We start from the raw sequence: 22,140 nt of genomic DNA on the forward strand, positions 1-22,140 counted from the left end.
TTGTCGATCCCCTGGAAAGGTAGGCTGCTGCACTGGAGTCAGCTGGTAAAGGAGAGAGAAAGGTTATGTTACCGGGAGAGAAACAATGGGAAACCTCTTGTTTTTTGTTTTGTGTTGTCGCCTTAACCGTGCAATCCAGCTCAACTCAAGTCCCGTCTTTTGTGCATTCTGTCCTCGACTCTGTCGCAGATGTTCGGAGTGTCCTACCTGTCTCTGGTCTTACCTGTCTTTAAATGTCTGAACCTTGTCTTGTATGTTAACCAACATCTTGTTGTCATATTTATTTTCCACAGGTAACCGTTTAAGTGTTTTTATTTATTTTAGTGTCTTGTGACATTTTGTGTGTAACTTACAAAGTCCACTCCATCTGAGCAGAAAAGCTCTTCCGGAGGATTCTCTCAAAGGGTCTGACGGCGATGCCTAACAAGCTCTGCCCTGTAACGCGGTCACCGTTACAGTGCTGCGCCGCTTCACTCTCACCTTCTCCTGTTTATCTGCTCTCTTCTCTTCTCTTTCTTGCTGAAGTTGAGAAAGGTCAAAAGGATCCCAAGGATCCAGGTGAAGCAATGTTCAGCTAATGGCCTAGCCAAAGTGTAGATGAGCACTCACACACACAGAACACACACACACAAACATTGCACACACACGCACACACACACACACTGCACACACACAATAATTACTTAAACGCTTAATTAGAGTACCATATTAAGCGCTATATAAATTTCATTTATTATTATTATTATTATTATTATTATTAATACACACTGCACACACACACATACACACACACACACACACACACACACACACATTGCACACACACACACACACACACACACACACACATTGCACACACACACACACATACACACACACACACACACACACACACACACACACACACACACACACACACACACACACACAAACACACATATACAGTACACACTTATTACCCACATACACACACACACACACTCACTCACACACACACACACATACACACTCACTCACACACACAAAAACACACAGTATATGCACGGCCTGCACACATACAAATCAAAAACATTATTATCAGTCTAATGTTTTTTAAATATATAAAGTATTTAATTGTCACTTGCATGCATAAGGAAATGGCACTTCTTATAACCGATAAGACTACGAACTGCACATTCGTTGGAGCCGTCAAAAAATTATTTTGGTGGAGATTGAATTACTTATTACCATTTTAGACAGAGGCTATTTAAATGCATACATTTACTTTAATTTAAATAAGTTTAGCCTCAAGTGCAAATTTTCATATTGCTGAATTATCCCTATGTCTGTAGGTGGAATAATTGCAAATAGAAGAAAGCAATACAATCTCTACCAAAAAAGTGTTAATTAACTGAATGCTATGCATATACATTCATGTTAGATAAATTAAGTTTTCCTCATTAAAATATCCTTACTTCTCCCTTCATCATCAAAGTCAATGCAAATGTTTTAGATTTCCCCCAAACCCCCTTTTTGCCTGCTTCTTGAAAGTTTAAAATACGTTTGCATACTAATTTCATAATCCCCCATACATGATCATATACTACAAATCCAAGTTGCTGATGCATCACAGAAATGAATAACATTAGATATTGATGAAACGCGTAAATATATAGTCTTGAATTTAAGTAGCCTTAACCAAGAACATCATGACATCTAATATGAATTCCGTTAGTGCTGCACTATTATTAAACAGTGCCAATTTAAGCGAGACACACAGATCCTAATCTAAACCCGTCCCGGACATAAAAAAAGATGAAGCAGTTTTCATTAAAATTGTATTTCCTTTTTATGGCACAGTCTACATGTGATTCGTAATTCACATTTTTTAATCTGTGCGTCAACATATCCTCAGACTCAGACCTCCTTCACATACGCCTCAACATTTCCGTGTGTCTGTGTGTGTCCTTGTTCAGAAAATGGTCTCGCATATAAATCCCAGCAACAACACTGCGAGGGGGGCAAAGCAAGCAACTCCAGAGCATGTGTCGCTTAACATAATGAAAGACATTCTGTAAAAACTTAGTTATAAATACATCATCATCAAAACCTCACACGACCACCACAGAGCCCCAGAGCTCTCTGGTGTACAACGCATCTATTTCCACAGTGTTTGTCTGTTCAGTGTTAAGGCGTCGTCCCCCAACCCCCCCCCATGCCATGCAACAACCTGTCCCTACAGATGCCTCACGTTCAGTCACATCACACCATGCATCCGTCCAATGCCTGTGACATCACCCCCCTCTCTAACCCCCTCCCCCCCTCTCTCTCTACAGTCTAAAAGTGCTTGATTTTCCCTGCAGCATTCATTCTTTCATTAGATTTTTATCTCCCTCACTAAAACCTCATTCCAGTGTTGCCTGATGCTTGAACTTGCTTTCACTGAAAAACGATGCTAGAGTTTAAACGCTACGTCTTGTGTCTGCAAGTCTTTCGATTTTTCATCTTCTTTTTTTTTTTTTTTAATATATATTTTTGTAAACTGCTAAATATTGACATGAGAATGCTGTTTATATATTTAGCAAAGTAACCCCCTCTGGGGCCTCCCCTGTCACGGTCGGCTAACTGCTCTCCCCTTGCCCCGAAAATGCCCCTTTTTACCCCAGAGAACGCGGGTCGCTTGGTGACCCCGGCCAAGAAGCTGGAAGAGACCATCCGGCTGGCGGAGCTGGTGATAGAGGTCCTTCAGCAGAACCAGGAGCACCATGCAGAGGTGGGCGAGAGACACTTCCTCCTCTCTCTCTCTCTCTCTCCTCTCTCTCTCTCTCTCTCTCTCTCTCTCTCTCTCTCTCTCTCTCTCTCTCTCTCTCTCTCTCTCTCTCTCTCTCTCTCTCTCTCTCTCTCTCTCTCTCTCTCTCTCTCTCTCTCTCTCTCTCTCGATTGCCCCACAGTGGCGACTCTGTAGTGAATCTCAGTGGTCTGTAAATGACACTTTTTTGATGCGGACGGTAAACTAAAGTACAACTCTGTCTTAGATTTTGTTTAGCAACGCGCTAATTGGACAGCATGGGGCGACATGCGACGGGGCTTTTAGATTACAAAGAAAATGATGAAGTCTACGCAGCCCGCCCGACTAATTCATAATTCACGACTCACTGGTGCAATGTTATATAAACGGATAGATGCCCTAAAAGAGTGGAAGTATTCCACTGTATTCAAGCCAGTCAAATTATAATTAGAGGCACACGTACAGCCTAATATCTGCTGCCGCATCCCCTTTTTTGCCATTTCTATTATATACCTTATATTAGATATAGATCTATAATAGATCTATTATTATTGTAAAATCAATCTAAAAAAATTGCATTACTTTTTACCATCAACTAAGGTACAATGTTGCACGCCCCTGTAACGCCGCCAGCGCGGACGTGTTGTAGCATGCATAGATATATGGCGCTCAGTAAGACCTAAACCAATGTGACCTCACGCCTGTGTAGACCAAGCGGGTTCATTGTATCTCTCTGAATATGCTTGACAGGCTGCAGTCACAAGTTCTGGAGATCAATCGGTACAGTATTGCTGTTTCTCTCTCTCTCTCTCTCTCTCTCTTCAGCCCCCCCTCCCCCCCCTCACACACACATACACACACACACTCCCATCACTACCCCTTCCCCTCGCCCCCTTACCAACCCCTTACCCCCCCCCCACCCCCTCTGTATCGCATGTGCGCCCCTATGGCTAAGGCAACTCGTAGGAGCCAGGAGAGCACAGTGCACCCCCCCCCCCCCCCCAAACGCAACACCGTGTGGTGTTGTCCGCCGTGACAGGCAGAACGTCAGGACCCCTCCGGGGGTCCGCTCCGACGGCGGCGCTGTAGCTTGCACTAAACATGTCGTGGTCATAGAGCATGTTCCATAAGACTCTCCTCCTCTCTCTCCTCGATATCCTAGCATGCTCAACAGACTCAGACCTCCCAAACCGCTGGTGTGTCCCGTGTGAAACCCCCAGAAAGTCCGAACCCCCACCATGAATGTCTCCACTCCATCTGATGGTCTCGTTCACGGTTGCCAGCATTCTCCTACCCCTCCTCCTCCTCCTCCTCCTCCTCTTCCTCACTGCCCGGCTCCTCTCCTCCATCTCTCTGCTTCCTAGTGGTAGTTTATAACCACGCCCTCTCTTTAGAGTAATGTCTGGAAGGTACTTAATGTCTCGTCTCCCTGTGTCTTCACTGTTCATATGACGTGGGGACTCTCCACACAGGGAAAAGAGGTATGTAGTTAAAACAACAACCCTCCCCCCTCATCCCAACCAGGTAATGCTTTGTGCATGTGCTGCAGATGATGCCAAGGACCCCCCCCACACACACACACACACACACCCCTCCCCCTAACCCTCCCAAACCCCCAGCCCCCCAGCCCTGTCCCCTTGCCTCACGTATGGGTGCAGCTCTTCAGGCCCCGTTGCTTTAAGACTGTTACCTGGTTACGGTTACTGTCAGCCTCGCCGGGCTCAGCACCCGGGGGGGCCCCTATCACATCGCGGGGACATCATGTGATGATGTCCCTCACGCCCCCGCGCGCTCTCTCTCTCTCTGCCTGTCTGCCGCTGCGTCCCCATTCCTCCTTCACCCGGCAGTCTGATAAAATGAGGAGCGATGGAGTCGTTCCCCGCGGCCCTTCCATTCCTGTCACGCGTTCACTCCTCCAACGGGATGGTACGAGCGCTTGCGTTTGCTGCCTGCCGTACTAAAGCATTAGCGTTTGCAAACAAGAAAAAAATCAAAGCATTTAGCCTTATGAGGTAGCGTAGGTAAGCGGACAGTGGACGGACAGGTGAGTTCCCCACACGTCGTTGTGGTCCAGCTGTGCAGGGTGATTACAGGAAACGCTTGAGATCATTAACAAACCGAAACTAAAAAAAAAAAACCGAAGCATGCCGGGTTCCATAATGTGAGGTAAGAAACAACGCGCCTCTTCTCAATTGTCACACTCTTGAGTCTGGCGACGGGCTTCTACGCTTGGCTCCATTAGCCCGAACCAAGACTGCCAGCGGAAGCAGCAAGCCTCGGATGTCATGGGGGAGAATTCCTCGGAGGAGACTCCCGCTCCCCGAGATGAACGACGTGTATTTACGAAAGAGAAAACCACCAAAAAAAACAAACAACACAACTAATTGGGAACGGCAGTGCTGCTACGCACTGCAGTCCTTGGTGCGCCTGGAGAAGGATGCCCGACATGCATGCCTCATGTTAACATCTTAACGGATCTGAAGGGAATGCCGGTTGAATCTGAATGCTGGACGACCCTCGTCTTGAGACCAGGAGCATGCGTGCAAGAGTTCCACCTTGTGCATGAGAATCAACCCTCTCACATGCAGGCGTCAGCCCGGGGGGGGGGGGGATCTCTTCACGATGATGTGTACCATTTTGACTTCATGAAACCGCATGATTCAGACGCACATGAGTAACCTAACAGGAGCACATACGGCGTTTGAGGCACTGATGATGAACGGCCATTAAGCTTAACACGTTCTCACAACGAGGGGCCTACGCAACATTTGTGAACACTTTTTTTTAATGAATCGCTTCTTAATGGTCGCAGAAAAAGCACGCTTTTTTGTGTTCACACTCCCATGTGGTTCCATGTTTACTCCACCCTCCCCCACCCCCTCTACCCCAGCCCCTCGAACGTCGCGGGCGAAACGCTCATCGACCCCCGCTCTCTCTTCTCCTAGGCCTTCGCCTGGTGGACGGACCTCATGGTGGAGCACGCCGAGAACTTCCTGGCCCTCTACGCCGCGGACATGGACGCGGCGCTGGAGATCCAATCCCCCGAGAGCTGGGACAGCTTCCCTCTCTTTCAGCTGCTCAACGACTTCCTGCGGACAGACTGTGAGCAGCCTCCGGCAGTCTTTATGACAGCCCCCCCGTACCCCACCGCTACACTGCATAGCATTTGTTTCTTCATGTCTGCAGAGTGACAAGAAATCTCTTTCTCTCTCTCTTTCTCTCTCTCTCTCTCTCTCTCTCTCTCTCTCTCTCTCTGTCTCTGCCTGCCCGCCTCTCCCTCTCCTGCCTCTAATCCCTTTCTCTCCCTCCCTCTCTCTGTCCTCTGGCCTTCTGTTTCCCACCCTTCTTTCCTCCCCCTACCAAGATCATCTGTGCAATGGAAAGTTCCACAAGCACCTTCAGGATCTGTACGCCCCCCTGGTGGTTAGATATGTGGATCTGATGGAGTCCTCCATCGCACAGTCAATTCACAGGGGCTTTGAGCGCGAGTCATGGGAGCCTGTGAAGTAAGGAGCAGTTGGTTCAAAATAACTCAGCCGTCAAACGGTGGTTGGAGAAGGCGGTATTTTTTTTTCTCGTTTTCTCGTTTCCCCCACACCCTGCTTTTTCCTTCGAGTGGTTACTAGACCGATATGTGTGTGTCTGTGTGTGTGTGTTTTATTTATTTTTATCGTACCATCTGCAAAATACATTGAAAACATGTCCTCCGTAAGGAGTTATTGATGCGACCGGCTCATATGTCGGAGCACTTTCCTCTCCCTCCGTTGCGGACGGGGCGCTGGGTGGACTGGTAATCTCAGTCACCAGAGTGAGAGGATCTCTGTACCTCTCAGGCTATATCTCTCTATCGCTATCTATTTTGTTATTTTTCATTCTTTGATATGGTTTCTTTTTTCTCATGGCGCCAACATGTTTTCTTTAGTACTTTTTTTGTTTGGAAAAGTAAGGAAGAATGTGGTTGGACAACTAGAAAATACTTTTTATTTCCTTATGCTTTATTAACTATTATTATTATGTGCTTTCTTCTTACACTGCTTTTATTACGGTATGTGTGTCTCACAAGTCAAGACCCTATTCCTCCATCTGTCCATCTCTGTCTCTATGTCCCTATGTCTTTATGTCTTTATGTCTCTCCGTCTCTCTGTCTTTCTGTCTCTTTGTCTATTTGTCTTTCTGTCTCTCTGTCTGTCCGTCAGTCCATCTGTCTTTATCATTCACCGTTTTTTGTGTCTGTCCTCTTGACGACCTTCGGTCTTGTCTTGCGTTCTCCTCTTGACTTGATTTAAGATTTGGTTATTTTTTTGATGATGAGTGTGACATGGCTTTCTTGCATTACATTACCACTGTTATGGATTTTTTTTCTTTTCTGTCTTGTCTTTTCTACAGGAGTTTAACAAGTAATCTACCCAATGTCAACCTACCAAATGTCAACCTCCAAATTCCCAAAGTACCAAATCTGCCCGTGCCAGTAGCAGGACTATCAGTTAACCTTCCGCAAATGCCTAGCTTTTCTACCCCGTCATGGATGGCAGCTATATATGACTCTGAGTGTGTATTCCACAAGTTCACCGTAGAATTGCTAGTAGAAAAAACGAAAAGTAGAGATCTTGGTATGAAGACGCTCCCTCTGCGAAAATCAATAAGAATACCAATCAAATAAAATTCACAACAACAAAGAATTGCTCCTAGGATTCATTTAAAATGGATTATACGTAATAAAAAAAAAAAAGAAAAGATGAAAAAGTAAAGCGAATTTGCGATCAACTTGAAATTGCTAATACCGAAATGGATAGTGTTGAATTGATCTTCATGCCAAGAGCTTTATAGTTCTTTAGAGTAGACGGGGGGGTCTGTTCCCTTCTGATGAAAGGCTGCGGTCCTCTCATTGGTCTCAACATGCATGCCGTTGAGCTGAGGTACAGAGGCACCGGCTGTACACACCTATATTCCTCTAAGGCCATTTGGAAGGAATGCGTCAGGATTGACCCTAAAAAAAAAAAAAATCCTTTCAAACATCGTCTTAAAGATGCTCTCTTTTGTACAACGAGTTCCTCTGTAATTCTGAGCGAGAATCCCACTTGCAGTATAATAACACCCGGTTATATCACACTACCCCCCGATCCCAAATCTTTAGTTCCCAGGAAGGGCCAGAAGGGGAATAGGATGCAGGTGGGGGGGGGGGGGGGGGGGGGGGGGCTGAACGGAACTTGAAACCGGTTCTCTAGTTGACCTGGCAGCCCCCTGGAGCTGTGCTCTGGTTGTGTCAGCCTCACCTGCTCGTCTTCCTCCCTCTGTTCCCTCCCGGCCCCTCCCCCCCTCTCTCTCCCACCCCCTGCATCCTTCTGGTCTGACTGAGGGCCTTCTAACCAGGACCCAGAGCCCTGTTAGAGCAGGCCCTGCATGACATGGTGCCCACCCCCCAGGGGGGTCTCCCTGCTGCCCTGGTGGGGGGGGGCATGGATGTTCAGAGATGGCATGTGATGTCGGGGGGCGCGGTGGCTTTCTCTTTTCTTTCGTCTGTTCAAAGACAAAGAGAGCCATTGGGATGTGGATGAAACGTATCTCCTGACATCGCTTGCGCACCCACCCCCCCCCCCCCCCCCCCTAACCCGTAACCAAACAGCGTGATAGACTCTGTCACCCCCCCCAGCAGTGGTGGTCCACCTGCATGTGCCTCCACTGGACATCTCGGTCAATAATCATACTGCTATGGCATGGTTATTGATTTTGTTTGGGTAACCCCCCCCCACCCCAAAACCACCACCACCACCACCACCACCACCACCCCCTCTCTTACCCCCCCCCCCCCCCCCTTCTCACTCCTTCGTTGCCGTTCCCATAGTCACCCATACACTGACTGTAGACAAAAGAAGGAATAAGAAATAAAACCGAAAAAAGCCTGTATTTGGGCTGCACCAGTCAGTCTATGGCCGGCGTCTTAGACAGAATAAAGGTGTGTTGAGGTGTAGAGGACCTGCATCCCTCTCTGCACCCCCCCCCCCCTCCCCCCCTTCTCCCCACTCCCCACCCTGTAGCCCCCCCCCCCCCTCCACCCTTTAGCCCAGCAGAGTGACCTGCTATTCTCTAACTCCTGTGTGTGTGTGTGTGTGTGTGTGTGTGTGTGTGTTTGCATCTGCGTGTGCGCGTGTGTGATTGTGTGTGTGTGCGTGCGGGTATGTGGGTCTATGTGTGTTTGTGTGTGTGTATCTGCGTGTGTTATTGTGTGTGTGTGCGTGCGTGTATGTGTGTCTACGTATGCATGCGTGTCCACCCGTGTGTGACTGTGTGGGTGTGTGTGTGCATATGCGTTGGCTCGTATGTGTGTGTATGTGTGACTGTGACGGTACGTGTGTGCGTACGTGCATGTGTGTGTGTGTGTGTGCAGTAACGGCTCCGGCACGTCCGAGGACCTGTTCTGGAAGCTGGACGCGCTGCAGACCTTTATCAGGGACCTGCACTGGCCCGAGGACGAGTTTGCCAAACACCTGGAGAGCCGCATCCAGCTCATGTCCAGCGACATGATCGAGAACTGCGTCAAACGGTGTGGAGCTGCGTGGTGGTGCCGTGAGCGCGCGTGTGTGTGTGTGTGTGTGTGTGTGTGTGTGTGTGTGTGTGTGTGTGTGTGTGTGTGTGTGTGTGTGTGTGTGTGTGTGTGTGTGTGTGTGTGTGTTAGCATGCGTCTGGGTCTGTGTGTTTGTGTGCTAGGGGTAATTCACACCAAAAGTGTCACGTGAAGAGTAGCATATGGGACACGTCATGCGCGTTGTTAAAGCGGCCGCATTGATCAATGTTGCCGTTCACACTGGCTCGGATGTGTCCTTCACTTTGTCTCTGTTTGTCCTGGCCGCATGTGTGACTCAACTGGAATTTGTTTCCTACAGATTTTCCTACAAAACATACGTATTTAGTTGATGTCAAACTCGGTATGCATCCACCACATATCTAAATGGCTGATCTAACAGTCCTGATTCCTGGTTTTAATGAACGCTAAAGTAATCTCCATCCTCCATCTAAACAAAGGGGTCTCTAAACTCATTGGAAATGGTTGACGAGGAAATGAAAGATTCATTGATAGCTGGGAGTAGGCAGGGAGCAGGGAGGGTTTTAATGAAGTAGACTTGGTGGTGGTCATAGACTTTAATAATGAATACTGACAATATTAAAATGACAGAAGTGATGATGGGATTGGTATGAATTAGACCTTCCACATACGCTAGGCTTTCATAACGCTTTTATTTTGAAATAGGGGTAATTTGTTTCGTGGAAGAAAAGGAATGAAATGGAAGATAACTGACAAAGAGAAAATAACTGACAAAGAGAGCAGGGCCAGATGGCGAATAACCGTTAAATGTTTGAAGACACTTCAGCCTGGAGTAGGACATTGTAACGGCACCTGACACTTTCAACTTTATTTCTGTTGTAAATCACCTGGCAGCACTCGGATGGCGTTTGAATCCAAGCTAACAAAGAGCAGCAGGTCCACAGACTTCCGCATCTCGCCATCAATATGCACCATGTTCAACGTGATGGTGGACGCCAAGGACCAGTCGGCCAAGCTGTGTGCTATGGAGATGGGCCAGGAGGTAACACGCCTGGGTTAATGGGTTTGGGTCACCTGTCAACAGAAATAAAGACCTGAGGGGGAGACATTGCAGCGTTTAAATCCCTTTGAACCGGCTCTCTTGTTTAAATGTCTTTCAGAAACAGTACCACACCCAAATAGATGAACTGATTGAGGAGAGTGTGAAGGACATGATCACGCTTCTGGTGGCAAAGGTACAACAAGGGATTATCGTGATGACATGCCGTGTTTAATCTCCCTGTGAATCAGAATCACAGACAGATACCGGGTTGTTTGTGTTTCTTGTCCTAGTTTGTAGTGATTCTGGAGAGCGTGCTGGCTAAGATCTCCAGATACGACGAAGGCACTCTCTTCTCATCCTTCCTGTCGTTCACGGTGAGCCTCTCTCTCTCTCTGTAGACCCCACTGGCTCAAAGTAATGTCAAATGTTTTCCTTTTGAACACAAAAAACCATGCATGCCTTTGTTCTGATTGCAGGTGAAAGCTGCTTCCAAGTATGTGGACGTACCTGTAAGTAGGAAAAAGCCATAGTGTATAAAGTGGATGCATCTGTATGTAGGATAAAGCCATAATGTACAAAGTATGTGGATGGACCTATAGGAGACAGCCATAGTGTACCAAGTATGTGGATGCACCTCTGATTTCCATTCATTTGATTTTAAATGGTGTTAGACAAATGTCATCATGTTAACATTCAAGTACTGATCCTAAACATGCCATTCAGATTATCTTCCTTGCTTAATGGAAAGGAATATCTTTGTATAATCACTGATTACAATCAGCCCTTTTCCACCTCTGTACCTTGAACGTGCTCTGATATAAACACAAAGACGGGAGTCTGGCAGTAATGGGAACACATCAGCAGACAACAGCCAAGCGTCGCTGTGTCAATTAGCCGTCCCTGGCCATTACCTGCACTTTAGCATATGCTTTATTTTGAATGCACATCAGACAGCAGTTGCAACGACAGCTTGCCTCACCCACCCCACAATCCCATGAACAACACAACACATGGCTTTAGGTTAATAGCGGCAAAACATATAGATTCCAAGCAGCCTCTACAAAAGGGCTGGGTTTTGAATTCAAAATCATATCAGGTATATGAAACACACACACACACACACACACACGTGCGCACGCACACCTGCACACACACACACATACACATACACATGCACACACACACACACAGGGTTCTCTCGTCGTGTTCAGCCACCCCCATGAATGCTGTTTGTCCGTCTCTTCCACAGAAACCGGGGATGGATGTGGCGGACGGCTACGTGACCTTTGTGCGCCACTCTCAGGACATACTGCGTGATAAGGTCAATGAGGAGGTGTATATAGAAAGGTTATTTGATGTAAGTAAGATGCCGTCCCCTCCTCATCACAAGGGAGGGTCTTTCCACAATGTGGTCAAAACAACAGGGCAGGAAGGGATAAGTTTCCATTTTATACCCCCCCAAAAAAACGAGGAGATGCACCTCGGCCAAGCGGGAGAGAACTGATTGTGGTTCTTCACCGACTGTGGCACCTTCTCTCTCTCTCTTTGCCTCTCTCTCTCTACTGTGAACCTCAGCTGCTGCCCCCCCTGTATTCTGGTGTGCATCACCACAGTGCTTTTGGACCTTTGTGTATGAAATCACGACCGCTGTACAATCAAAGAGTCCATAAAAGTGCCCCCTACAAAAGGATTATCTCTAGCAGTGCTCTCCGAGTAGAACCAAAATGATTTGCGCAACAATTTGTCTTGCTAAACTGGCATCCCGACATCTCTCGGGCTGCCAAGTTGGCACATTAAAGGGGGAACACACATCAGAAGCCTATCGCACGCGCCACTTTCTGATCGGAGCAATGGTGCTGAGTGATGTCATCACAGCATGTGGCAGCCAATCAGAAACGGCGGTTACGATGCGCCCCGCGTTTGAACAGAGTCCCTGGTTGCTCGGTTACCCGGGAGGACATGAAAGTGAGTGATGTCAGTAACTTTAGGGCCTCACTGGAGACACACTTTGTGTATCAAGCGTTTATGCTTTCTTTACATTATCATGCACAACCTGTTCTAACAGTCGGTTATACAGTTGGTACACACGCACACAGACACACACACACACACACAGAATACCCTATGATGCTAATCTGGCCAGTAGAGACAGCTGTACACAGTTATATCGCTAGGGTACGAGAGCACTGCCTTATAAAGCCATAATCCTCATGTGATACATTGTACACTGTAACCTGTCTCCATACGTGACTTGAAGTATGTGTTCTACTGTGCTGTGCGTGCTTCATGACATTCAAGGCGAATGGCATGAACACACACAGTCGAGTGGTGTGTGTGTGTATGTGCGTGTTTGTGTGTCTGAAAGAGGGTTGAATGCTGTGTGACATTGGTGTTTGTCTTTTACACTTAATACGTGATGTGTGTTAGTGTATGTGTGTGTGTGTGCGTGTTTGTGTGAGTGTGTGCGTTTAAGGCTCCTGGGTCTACCAGTTTGAGTGGACTGTGTGGTGTTGATGGGGTGTGTTCCTGGAGGAGTGGTGATCTTTGTGTTTTGTTGTGGTGTCCTGTGGGACACACTGGGATGTGGTTGTTTCTTTTGAATGGCTGTTCCACAAAGACACACAAAGTTTGGTCTTCTTGTGTCATCGATGCTACCCCTGTGGTGAACCCCCTTGTATTTCTGTATTAGTTATTATATTGTTATTATCACTGCACAAACCGATATCAAAGGTGGTTATTATTAATCGTAAAGGGTCATTCTGTAAAGCTGTGTATATGTTTGACCCTAGTTTTTTGTCGTGGTGATTGTGTTTTCCCCCCAATGCATCTTCAGCCATCGTTTTTGCATGCCTTCAAACCAACTCAATGTTTGCATTGGTTTCCTCCGTATCTCTTTGCCTTTTTATCTCACCCCTTTCTCACCCTCTAATCAACACCATCCTGCTGCCTCCTCCTCCTCTCTTTTTATCCAAAAATGAAAAAAAAAAAAAAAAAGTGGCACTTATCTCAAAATGTTGCGTTGTTTTATCACATTATGTTGACTGGCATGGTTTTTTTTAAGAGTCAAATAATCTTCCTGTGTACATCTTCTAGCATGACCCTCTTCTCTTCAGAGCTGTTCCTCATGCGCACATACGACACATACGCACCCTTCTGCACGCGCTCAGCCAGATCTGCATGCACTGTGAGCTGGACAGGCATCTGCATAACCTCAAGCCTTCTGGCTAATTAAAACATAGAATAATATCCAGAAATAAAAGCGATGACCTTGTCAAACTAAAAACAAGAGGCTGTAGTAGTAGTCTCTATCTCTCTCTTTTTTCCTCTCTCTTTCTCTCTTTGCATCCCTGCCTACTCACACGTCTGACGTTGAAATGAGCGTGACTTTTCTCTAAAGTCGACGAGTGTTGACATGACTTGGGTGTGCTGTTGTCTCATAACTTCTAATGGGAACGCTCTCCCTCTCTCTGGATCAAATCTCTTCCGAGGGAATGAACGCTATGACAGAACAGCATGCCAGCCTGCTACCCATTTTCCTTGCTCATGAATTTCTTTTGCCAACAAACTCCAATCGACGTTCTCTATTGGCATGTAGAGATTAAAAGTAGAAATGCTAACACACCTCACCTTTAATTTCAAATCTGTGGGGAACATATGTTTTTAATTTGCCTGTTTTGCCATTTCTAAGAACCTAGCTTCTACAAATATGTTAAAGATAACAATCTAAGAAAAAAATATTACTAATTGAATTTGGACTTACGTGCATATCCGCCATCTATCTTAAATTTGGGCACATGAATAATATTTTGACTTTTTTTTCCCCCTTCTAAGAATGTAATAGTTTGTTTGCAATTATCAACCAATGTTGTTCTGCAAGGGTGTGTGTGTGTTTGTGTATGCATGTGTGCCTGCATAATTTGGGAATGGCATTGATTTTATTGAAGAACTTAACCTCAACCGCACTACCGTCTCTCCACTTAAGTTTGCTGGACTGCTTTAGAAATGCATTGAAATAGTAAGGAACTAGTGAAAGGAGAAGACCCTTAATTGATGAACCCACTCTCCACTCTGCCAGTTTGTCAGTGTCAGCCATATTAAAACATCGGAGATGATGGCTCTTTTGTCCCATATTGATCGCTGTCATGTTCAGTCCTAGTAGAGGCACGAGTGGATGACTTATATCCTCTGGTGTGTTCTGTTTGGTTGGACTAAGGAATGACTTGCTGATTGATTATTTGCTTGTTATTGCGTCGCCCTAGGGCTGCATGTTTGCAAACCGTAAGATTATAGGAAACATAACAAAGGAAGCCATTATTTCTCGTCAAGGTAGACACCATCCAACGTTGCATAGTCAAGCAACCACTAGCTGAAGATGCATCATTTAAGCCCTGAAGCCCAGTAACCATATTGAATGATCTAATATCTATTTATCCGATAACACGCGGTCATTGCATGGCTAAAGCGGCAGTCTTATGGTGACCGGCTGGGTTGAATGCAGGCCTGTTTCACGTGTGATGTTGAGGCTAGCCAAGCGGTGTTTAGGTTAGTGTGCAGGGCTGCCGATAGCGGGTATGTGCGTCCTGAGTGTGTGTGTGTGTTTTGCTGGAGAGCGCTGTGTTTGTGTGTGTTGCAGCAATGGTTCACGGCCACAATGAACCTGCTGGGCACCTGGCTCACCGAGCGCATGGAGCAACAGCTCCACGTCTACCAGCTTAAGATCCTCATCCGGATCGCTAAGGTGACGCAATGATATTAGTTCATCGTAAGGTACACTGTCGGTATATTATTAGGACATTATAAGGTACATTATATATATTGGTTCATAATAAGGTACACTATTCATATTAGTTCATAATAAGATACACTATAATTTATAACTACATTATTAGTTCATAATAAGGTACACTATAAGAACATTATGAGTTCATAATAAGGTACACTGTCAGTACATTATTAGTGCATATTAAGGTACATTATTCATATGAATTCATCATAAGGTACATTATCAGTACATCATTTGTTCAAAATAAGGTATATTATTGATAATTTTTTTGTTTTTAATAAGGTACATGATCCATATATTATATTATTAGTTAATAATTAGGTAATTAATCATTCATTATTAGTTCATAATAAGGGATTGTATAAATAGATAGTAGAGTATATTATAACCAGTCGGCCATATTTTTGACATCCTGAGATAAAAGTGAAATGAAAGTGAATAAAAGTCTGTTTTGCATAAATTGGATAATACAATGTTTATTATTACTCTTAAAAGTAGACTTTGATCAAATGTTAATGAATCAAGAAGAATGTATCAGGATCAGTAAACATTTTAAAGTAGTTTGTTGTATGTTTTAAAACGGTTGGTCCCTCTCATAAATATTCACGTGGCCGCTTTGATTGACACACAGAGCAACCATGAAAAACAAATCTCATTGATATTCATGAGCTCATAACATCAACACATCACAGCACCCTCGTGTAATGAGGGTTGATTTGTATGTCAGATCGTTTAGAGACAATTTAAATTGACTCACCCCTTTAAAGCACAGAGCACTTATTAAAAAATAAATAGATATAATGTTGTGTCAACAAAGCCACTTCCTCTCTCCGCCTCTGTAGAAAAAGTACAGAGACTTCCGCCTGCAGGGGGTGCTAGACTCCACCCTGAACAGCAAGATGTACGACACGGTGCGCAACAGACTGACCTTGGAGGAGGCTACGGCCTCTGTGCGGGAGGGAGGCATGCAGGGCATCTCCATGAGGGACAGCGACGAGGAGGATGAAGACGACGACTAGAGAGACAAAGAGAGAGAGAAAGAAACCAAGAAACCAAGAAAGAATGAGAGAAAGAGAGAAATAAAGATATAGACAGAGAGATAGAGAATAAGAGAGCGAAAGAGAGTACCTGCTCTGACACCCTGACCCTCCCAGCCCATTAAACACACCCCTTACCCACCCCAACCTCCACTACCACGTCCTCCTCTACCGCCCACCCTAACACCCCCACACTTTTGACTTTAGCCTGGTAACCGACGCATGTACCAACTGTTACTCAGATAGCCACTCTAGGATCCCTTTGTCAGCTCGAAAAATGCCTACGAAAGGAATTATAAACTATAAAATACGATAAAAATAGTTACTTATACTGAGGAAAATATAAATAAAAATGTTTAAAAAAAAGACCATGATCGACAGTTTAGCTGTGTCATGATAAAGATAGCGAAACCCATCTTTGATTTCTTAATTCATTTCTGTGTTACTAAGCAATATGGAGTACCATTTGTTTGACGATGTTGAGTGAGATTAATAGGTGTGTCCCTGTCCAACGCAATCGTATATGGCGCTTCTTTGTCGTACTCTACATTCATTAATGGTAGCCTACATTGTCGTGACGAGTGTGTGGACCCTCTTATATGTCGTCTGTTTTTAAGTGAATGCCAACTTGCTACGAACTGCAAACAAACCCGTCTGTGTTTAAGTTTTATGGCTATTAATCGGGGTGTAAAAAAAAACGTTATTTTCGGTTGTTTTCTTCGGTTTGGGTTCTCGTCGTCCACTCCACTGTTATCAACATCGACAGTAAAGACGTGCGTATCCCGCTCCTCGTCGACGCTGTGTGTGACGTCACCTCACAGGAGTAGGACTACCTGGCCTCACCTGAGTGGCTATATATTCTAGAGATGCAATATTCTCAATGCTCTGTTTTGATAACTCGGGAGATTCTATTTTTCTTTGCTTTTTTTCAAACATCAAAATGGCCTCTTGAAACGAGGCTCTATTTTAAATTGAGTTGCACTTTTACGAGATGAAAAAAAAAAATGGTTACCTGTGGCTGAAATGGTTACCTTTTTTATTTAAAAGAATAATTAAGAAAAAAAATGGAGCTGGGTTCGTCTTTGTTCTGTAAACTGTGTAGAATGAGATGTCTGGCATTTTGTTTGGGTCACACTGTTGTTCTGTATATATCTCTAATGCTGTACATTGCATTCTGAGCCATCGCTGCATGCCCGTGGTCTGCCCCACCCACCCTCTCCAAACCGCTTTCTGTTTTCTGTGTCAATTCGCTGGTGGATTCATTCTTGCTTTTTGCCTTATGAAAGCCAACAGTTGTAATATGCAAGAGCTGTTGCCTCTAAATAAAATTACTGTACGTGTCCCATTTGTACATGTCCCTAATGTGTCCTATATAGATATGCTAGCATATAAATCCAGAGGGAAACCATTGACCACTGGAACAGCCTCAACAATGAATGTCCAATGGGATTGTATTTAGGCTTCACCAAATATAACTCAATCTGCAATCGTTTTATATCAGGATACAGCACATCAAAACCCACCATACTTTATTTAATGTATAACAATACACTTTCCGTATTAAATAACACCATGACACTATTATACGGTATATCACAGTATCATAGCATTACAACACTATGATACCATCATATAATGGACAAAACCATTTGTTGTTCATTTTTTTGACTTACAAAATACACCAACTGCCAACCTGACTAAAATACGGTAGTAACTTTTTTTATATTGGGAATATCCGGACCTTTTAAATAATACCAGTATGAACCTTAGAAGGAAAGACACGTTTCAGAATAGTGAATTTAGCTCTGGGTTGAGTCTTACTCTTTTTTTACTCAAATGTCTTTCCATTTCTAGGGCCAATTTGCTGACCAATTTTTATATGAAAATATAGGATTCTATGACAATGAAGAATATATTTAAACGTTTAAGTTTGTTCTTTTTTAATATATGTGCGCATGGCTTACAAAACAAGTCTATACATACTGTTAAGTAGCATAGGAATATCAAACGGTGAGAAATCTTGTAAAACAAGAAAAGTGAAAGAAAAAAGCTAAAACGGCAAAAACCAGACAAACAAAAAAAGGAACAATTGTCACAGAGAACAGTTCATTATTGAGCTAAATAATCTGAAATCTGGACGCATCTCCAAATGTTGGAGAGATTTCACTTGAGTTGGCAACCTCCTCTTTGGTAGAGAAGTGGGTTTAAGCAGATAACTGAACGTAGAAAATACACTCTAGAGAGTGTATATATTTATAGATATAGATATAGATATATCAATCAATGAAGGAAAATAGCTTTTGATGGTTGGAGTTATTGTTGTTTTTTTTCATAATAAAGAGTCCGCACACACAGACGATATATAAGCCTGGATGAAACAAAATTGTAAAGTTTATATATAAAACATTGATGTACAGCGATCGATGGTGGCTTGTTAAGTAGACAGAAACCTGCCTAAATTGCCTGGAGGAATCTGAGCTGTATGAAGCCGAATCGATTTTCCCTCCACTCTTAATTGAGAAAAATGTCAAAGATGAAATAAAACAAAAAATCTGGTTAGGATTTGAAACCATTTCTTTGGATACAAATAATGCATTGCTAAGTAATTGGGTAAATAAGAACAGAAGTGGTGACCACAACCGAATCACATTGACTACAATTGAATCACAATGGCTGTGTTTCGACGAGGCTGTAAAAAAAATAAAGATGAAGGCCTTCAAGGCTATTCATTATTACTTTGTGTCTTCAAAATAAATAATAGCAATAATAATAATAGTGGGTGAAAGGTCTGTAAGTATAGATACATGGGACATCAAAGACAATTAACGTCATAGCATATATTACAAAGAATATATTGAGTATAAATCATAGCATGAATGAATAAAAGCTCACATTAGATGTTAAAGGACCAGAAAAGCGAAATAAAAACGATTACAAGACTGCAGTGATGAGTGAAGTAGAAAAGCCTAAAGTAGTTTATTGACGGTTGTGGCTGTAAACCACTTGGTGCGTGGTAGAAATCTATATAAAGGGATGACGGTTTAACGAAGCTTCTGTGGTTAAGTGTGTGGAAAACGTGTCCGATATCACTTAACTTAAGCCATCCAGCTGGTTAGAAAAACCAAAAACAATTAATTGGAGTCCAAACAATGTACACGTAGAGCGTAGCCTATGGGGTTAGTCGTGTGGACTGTGACTCGATTGGATTCAGGCAGTAACACTGATAGTGTAGTGCAAACTAGACAGAGCTGCTTTTCCCTCACTTCAACTTAAAAACAACAACAGGTGCACTCAGCAGGATAACATCAAAGACGAAAAAGAAAAAGAAAAAGGAGAGAAATGACAAAAAATAAATATCCCAAAACTTTTTTTTTTTTCCCTCAATGTAAAAAAGTAATAAGGTTATTCAGTCTGGCGAAAAAGGCCTGACAAAAGTTTTTTGTCCCCCCTCCTGAAGTCCGACGACAGTTTGTTTTTCCGTTGTTTTCTTCATAAATCGAGTACCTCTCCTGCAGCCCATCTGTGTGGTGAGGCCTCCTCAGACCAGAGACTCCATGCTCTTGGCCGGGTCCGATACGTCCACCAGCGCCATGTCTTCGGTGGGTTCCATGTACATGATACTGGTGGGCTCCCACTCCCTGGAGCCCACCAGGCTCAGCATGGCCTTGTACAGGTACTGGTACTGCTCCTGTAATGCACAGGAGAACACAGTCGCTAATAATCAAAAGGTTGCAAAGTTCAGAGTTTTGTGATCATTTATTTAATTTGGCATTGATTTTAGCTTCATGTTTCACTGTTGGAAAAAAATCGAAGTTTTCTCCTTGTGATTTCCACATTTCTAAAATCATATATTTTTTAGAAATAGACGGTGGAACTAGTAGTCCTCACCCTTCCTTAATGTGTCCCCCTTAATAAACATGAACCATGGACTGAGTATCTAGCCCTTCTTAAACATATAATAATAATAATAATAATAATACATTTAATTTAGAGGCGCCTTTCAAGACACCCAAGGTCACCTTACAGAGCATATATTCATCATTCAAAACTATGTAAAACAGACTAGGAATAAAAGGAAAACAGAGGTTAAACATGAATAATAATAATAATTAATAACACTCAAAGACGCCTAAAGTGAAGGGGGGACCTCACTAACTAATATACTAATATACTAATATACCCCATAACCATTCCTGAATGTGTACCCCTTAGTAAACATAACCATGGACTGAATGTGTACCCCTTAGTAAACATGAACCATTGACCATTTATGTTTACTAAACCCCCCAGGGTTTAGTAAACATAAACCCTGGGGGGGGGGGGGGGGGGGTACTCACGATGTCGGTGAACACCCCGGGTCTCATGAGGTTGATCATCTTGGCCACCTGGTAGACGTCCACAGCGCCCTCGCTCTCCAGCTGCTGAGAGAGGGTGATCAGGGCGCACATAGTCCCGGCATTCACCGCGCCGTACCTGAAGGGGGGGGGATCCAATTCAGTAATGCACATCCTAGAAGGTCAGCTCTCGTCCTGACGCAGCCAGAGACGAGCCTCTTGGATGCAGTCAGGGCTGACTACATCCAAGACGCTCGTCTCTGGCTGCATCAGTAGGAGAGCTGATGACTCGGTGATATCATTATCCTGGGGGGAGTGGGGGGGGTTCTCGCTGTCCTTGGCCGAGCGCGACAACTGATGACTAGGCAGCAGAAGGCCAGGTTTGAGGATTTCTTTTTGCTTGCTTTATTTTTTACATTAACCTCAGCTTCACCAAGGAGTCATGGTGAGTGAAACTTTGTCTGCGTCTATAAGGTAAACCTTGGAGTATGTTAATTAGGGTTGCACCGATTGTGAAATTCTGGGTCGATACCGATGTTTAAAATAACAATTTGGCCGACACCGATGTGTTTTTTGTTGTTGTTATTTATTCCCCCTTTTGTGCCAGGGAATCAAACCCTAACCCCCCACGCACGCACGCAGACACGCACCTCGTATACACGCACACAGAATGACCCAGGGAGAGGCTTTTAAGATTTGTGTGAAATCAATCTGTTTATTTCAACAACTGCGCCATCAACATTCAACATCAAAATTATTTCAACGTGGGCTTAGGCAGATAGGCCTACATGAGCCGAAAACAGATCGCTATTTATTTGACTGAACACAGCCTGCATGACGGTCTTTAGACACGTCTCTACACACGTCTTTAGCATATGGAAACTATGGCCAGAAAAATACCTTCACACGATGTGTCTTTTTACAATTTATTTGTTAGCAGCATTCGTAGTGTTGATCAGCTGAAAAATAGTCTGCCAAAGACGTTGACGTCGCTTAGCAACCAAGGACGCTTGTGGAGTGATACGGCAGAAAGAAAAAAAAGCCGCCCGTGTGCAAGTATGGTTTGTTTACAAATAATTGTGAAAGAAAATGTCGGCCGTGTGGGAGTATTTCACTGTCTCGGAGAAAGATCAGCGATATGCAGTTTGTAAGACATGTTCCAGTGACATTACAAGAGGAGGAAGCATTAAACATGTGAACATCGGCCACTACCATCGGTGAATGTCATCTCATTTTCCGATGATGGCCGTCAACAACGCGAATATCGGCCGTTACTGATGTTCGTCCGATACATCGGTTCATCCCTAATGTTGATTCATTACTTAATAGTCCTGATGTATAAAGGTATAAAATGGAAAGATGGCAATTATCCTTTAACCATGATTTCAGGTTAGAGAAGATTCAGCTCTTCACAGAGGTGTCATCTTAGGACAAGTAAAACATCCTGTAAACATACTCATCGTGAACTATGTTGTCCTGTAAACGTACTCATTGTGAAGTATCGTGTCCTGTTAACATACTCCTGGTGAACTACGGTGTCCTGCAAACATACTCCTAGTTAACTATGGTGTCCTGTAAACGTACTCATCGTGAACTTACTACTGTAAACATACTCATGGTGAACTATGGTTCCTGT

The 22,140-nt window shown here is 44.1% G+C and overlaps 2 protein-coding genes across 2 annotated transcripts in view; one reads left to right on the forward strand and one right to left on the reverse strand.

Moving 5' to 3' along the window:
• The window catches only part of LOC132470372 (calcium-dependent secretion activator 1-like), a 73,615-nt gene extending 56,104 nt beyond the window's left edge, over positions 1–17,511 (forward strand). The window contains 14 exon segments of the mRNA XM_060068931.1: positions 526–558; positions 2,646–2,752; positions 3,518–3,547; positions 5,713–5,869; positions 6,132–6,273; positions 7,154–7,315; positions 9,153–9,308; positions 10,203–10,350; positions 10,469–10,543; positions 10,641–10,724; positions 10,827–10,859; positions 11,600–11,707; positions 14,984–15,088; positions 15,976–17,511. Of these exon segments, the coding sequence (XP_059924914.1) occupies positions 526–558; positions 2,646–2,752; positions 3,518–3,547; positions 5,713–5,869; positions 6,132–6,273; positions 7,154–7,315; positions 9,153–9,308; positions 10,203–10,350; positions 10,469–10,543; positions 10,641–10,724; positions 10,827–10,859; positions 11,600–11,707; positions 14,984–15,088; positions 15,976–16,152 (1,517 nt within the window). The 3' untranslated portion in view covers positions 16,153–17,511.
• Positions 17,512–17,682: 171 nt separating this feature from the next.
• Positions 17,683–22,140, reverse strand: part of LOC132470373 (receptor-type tyrosine-protein phosphatase gamma-like) — a 94,728-nt gene continuing 90,270 nt past the window's right edge. The window contains 2 exon segments of the mRNA XM_060068932.1: positions 17,683–19,858; positions 20,508–20,643. Coding sequence (XP_059924915.1) covers positions 19,709–19,858; positions 20,508–20,643 — 286 coding nt within the window. The 3' untranslated portion in view covers positions 17,683–19,708.

This window comes from Gadus macrocephalus, chromosome 13 (genome assembly GCF_031168955.1).
Source record: "Gadus macrocephalus chromosome 13, ASM3116895v1".
NCBI classification, from domain to species: Eukaryota; Metazoa; Chordata; class Actinopteri; order Gadiformes; family Gadidae; genus Gadus; species Gadus macrocephalus.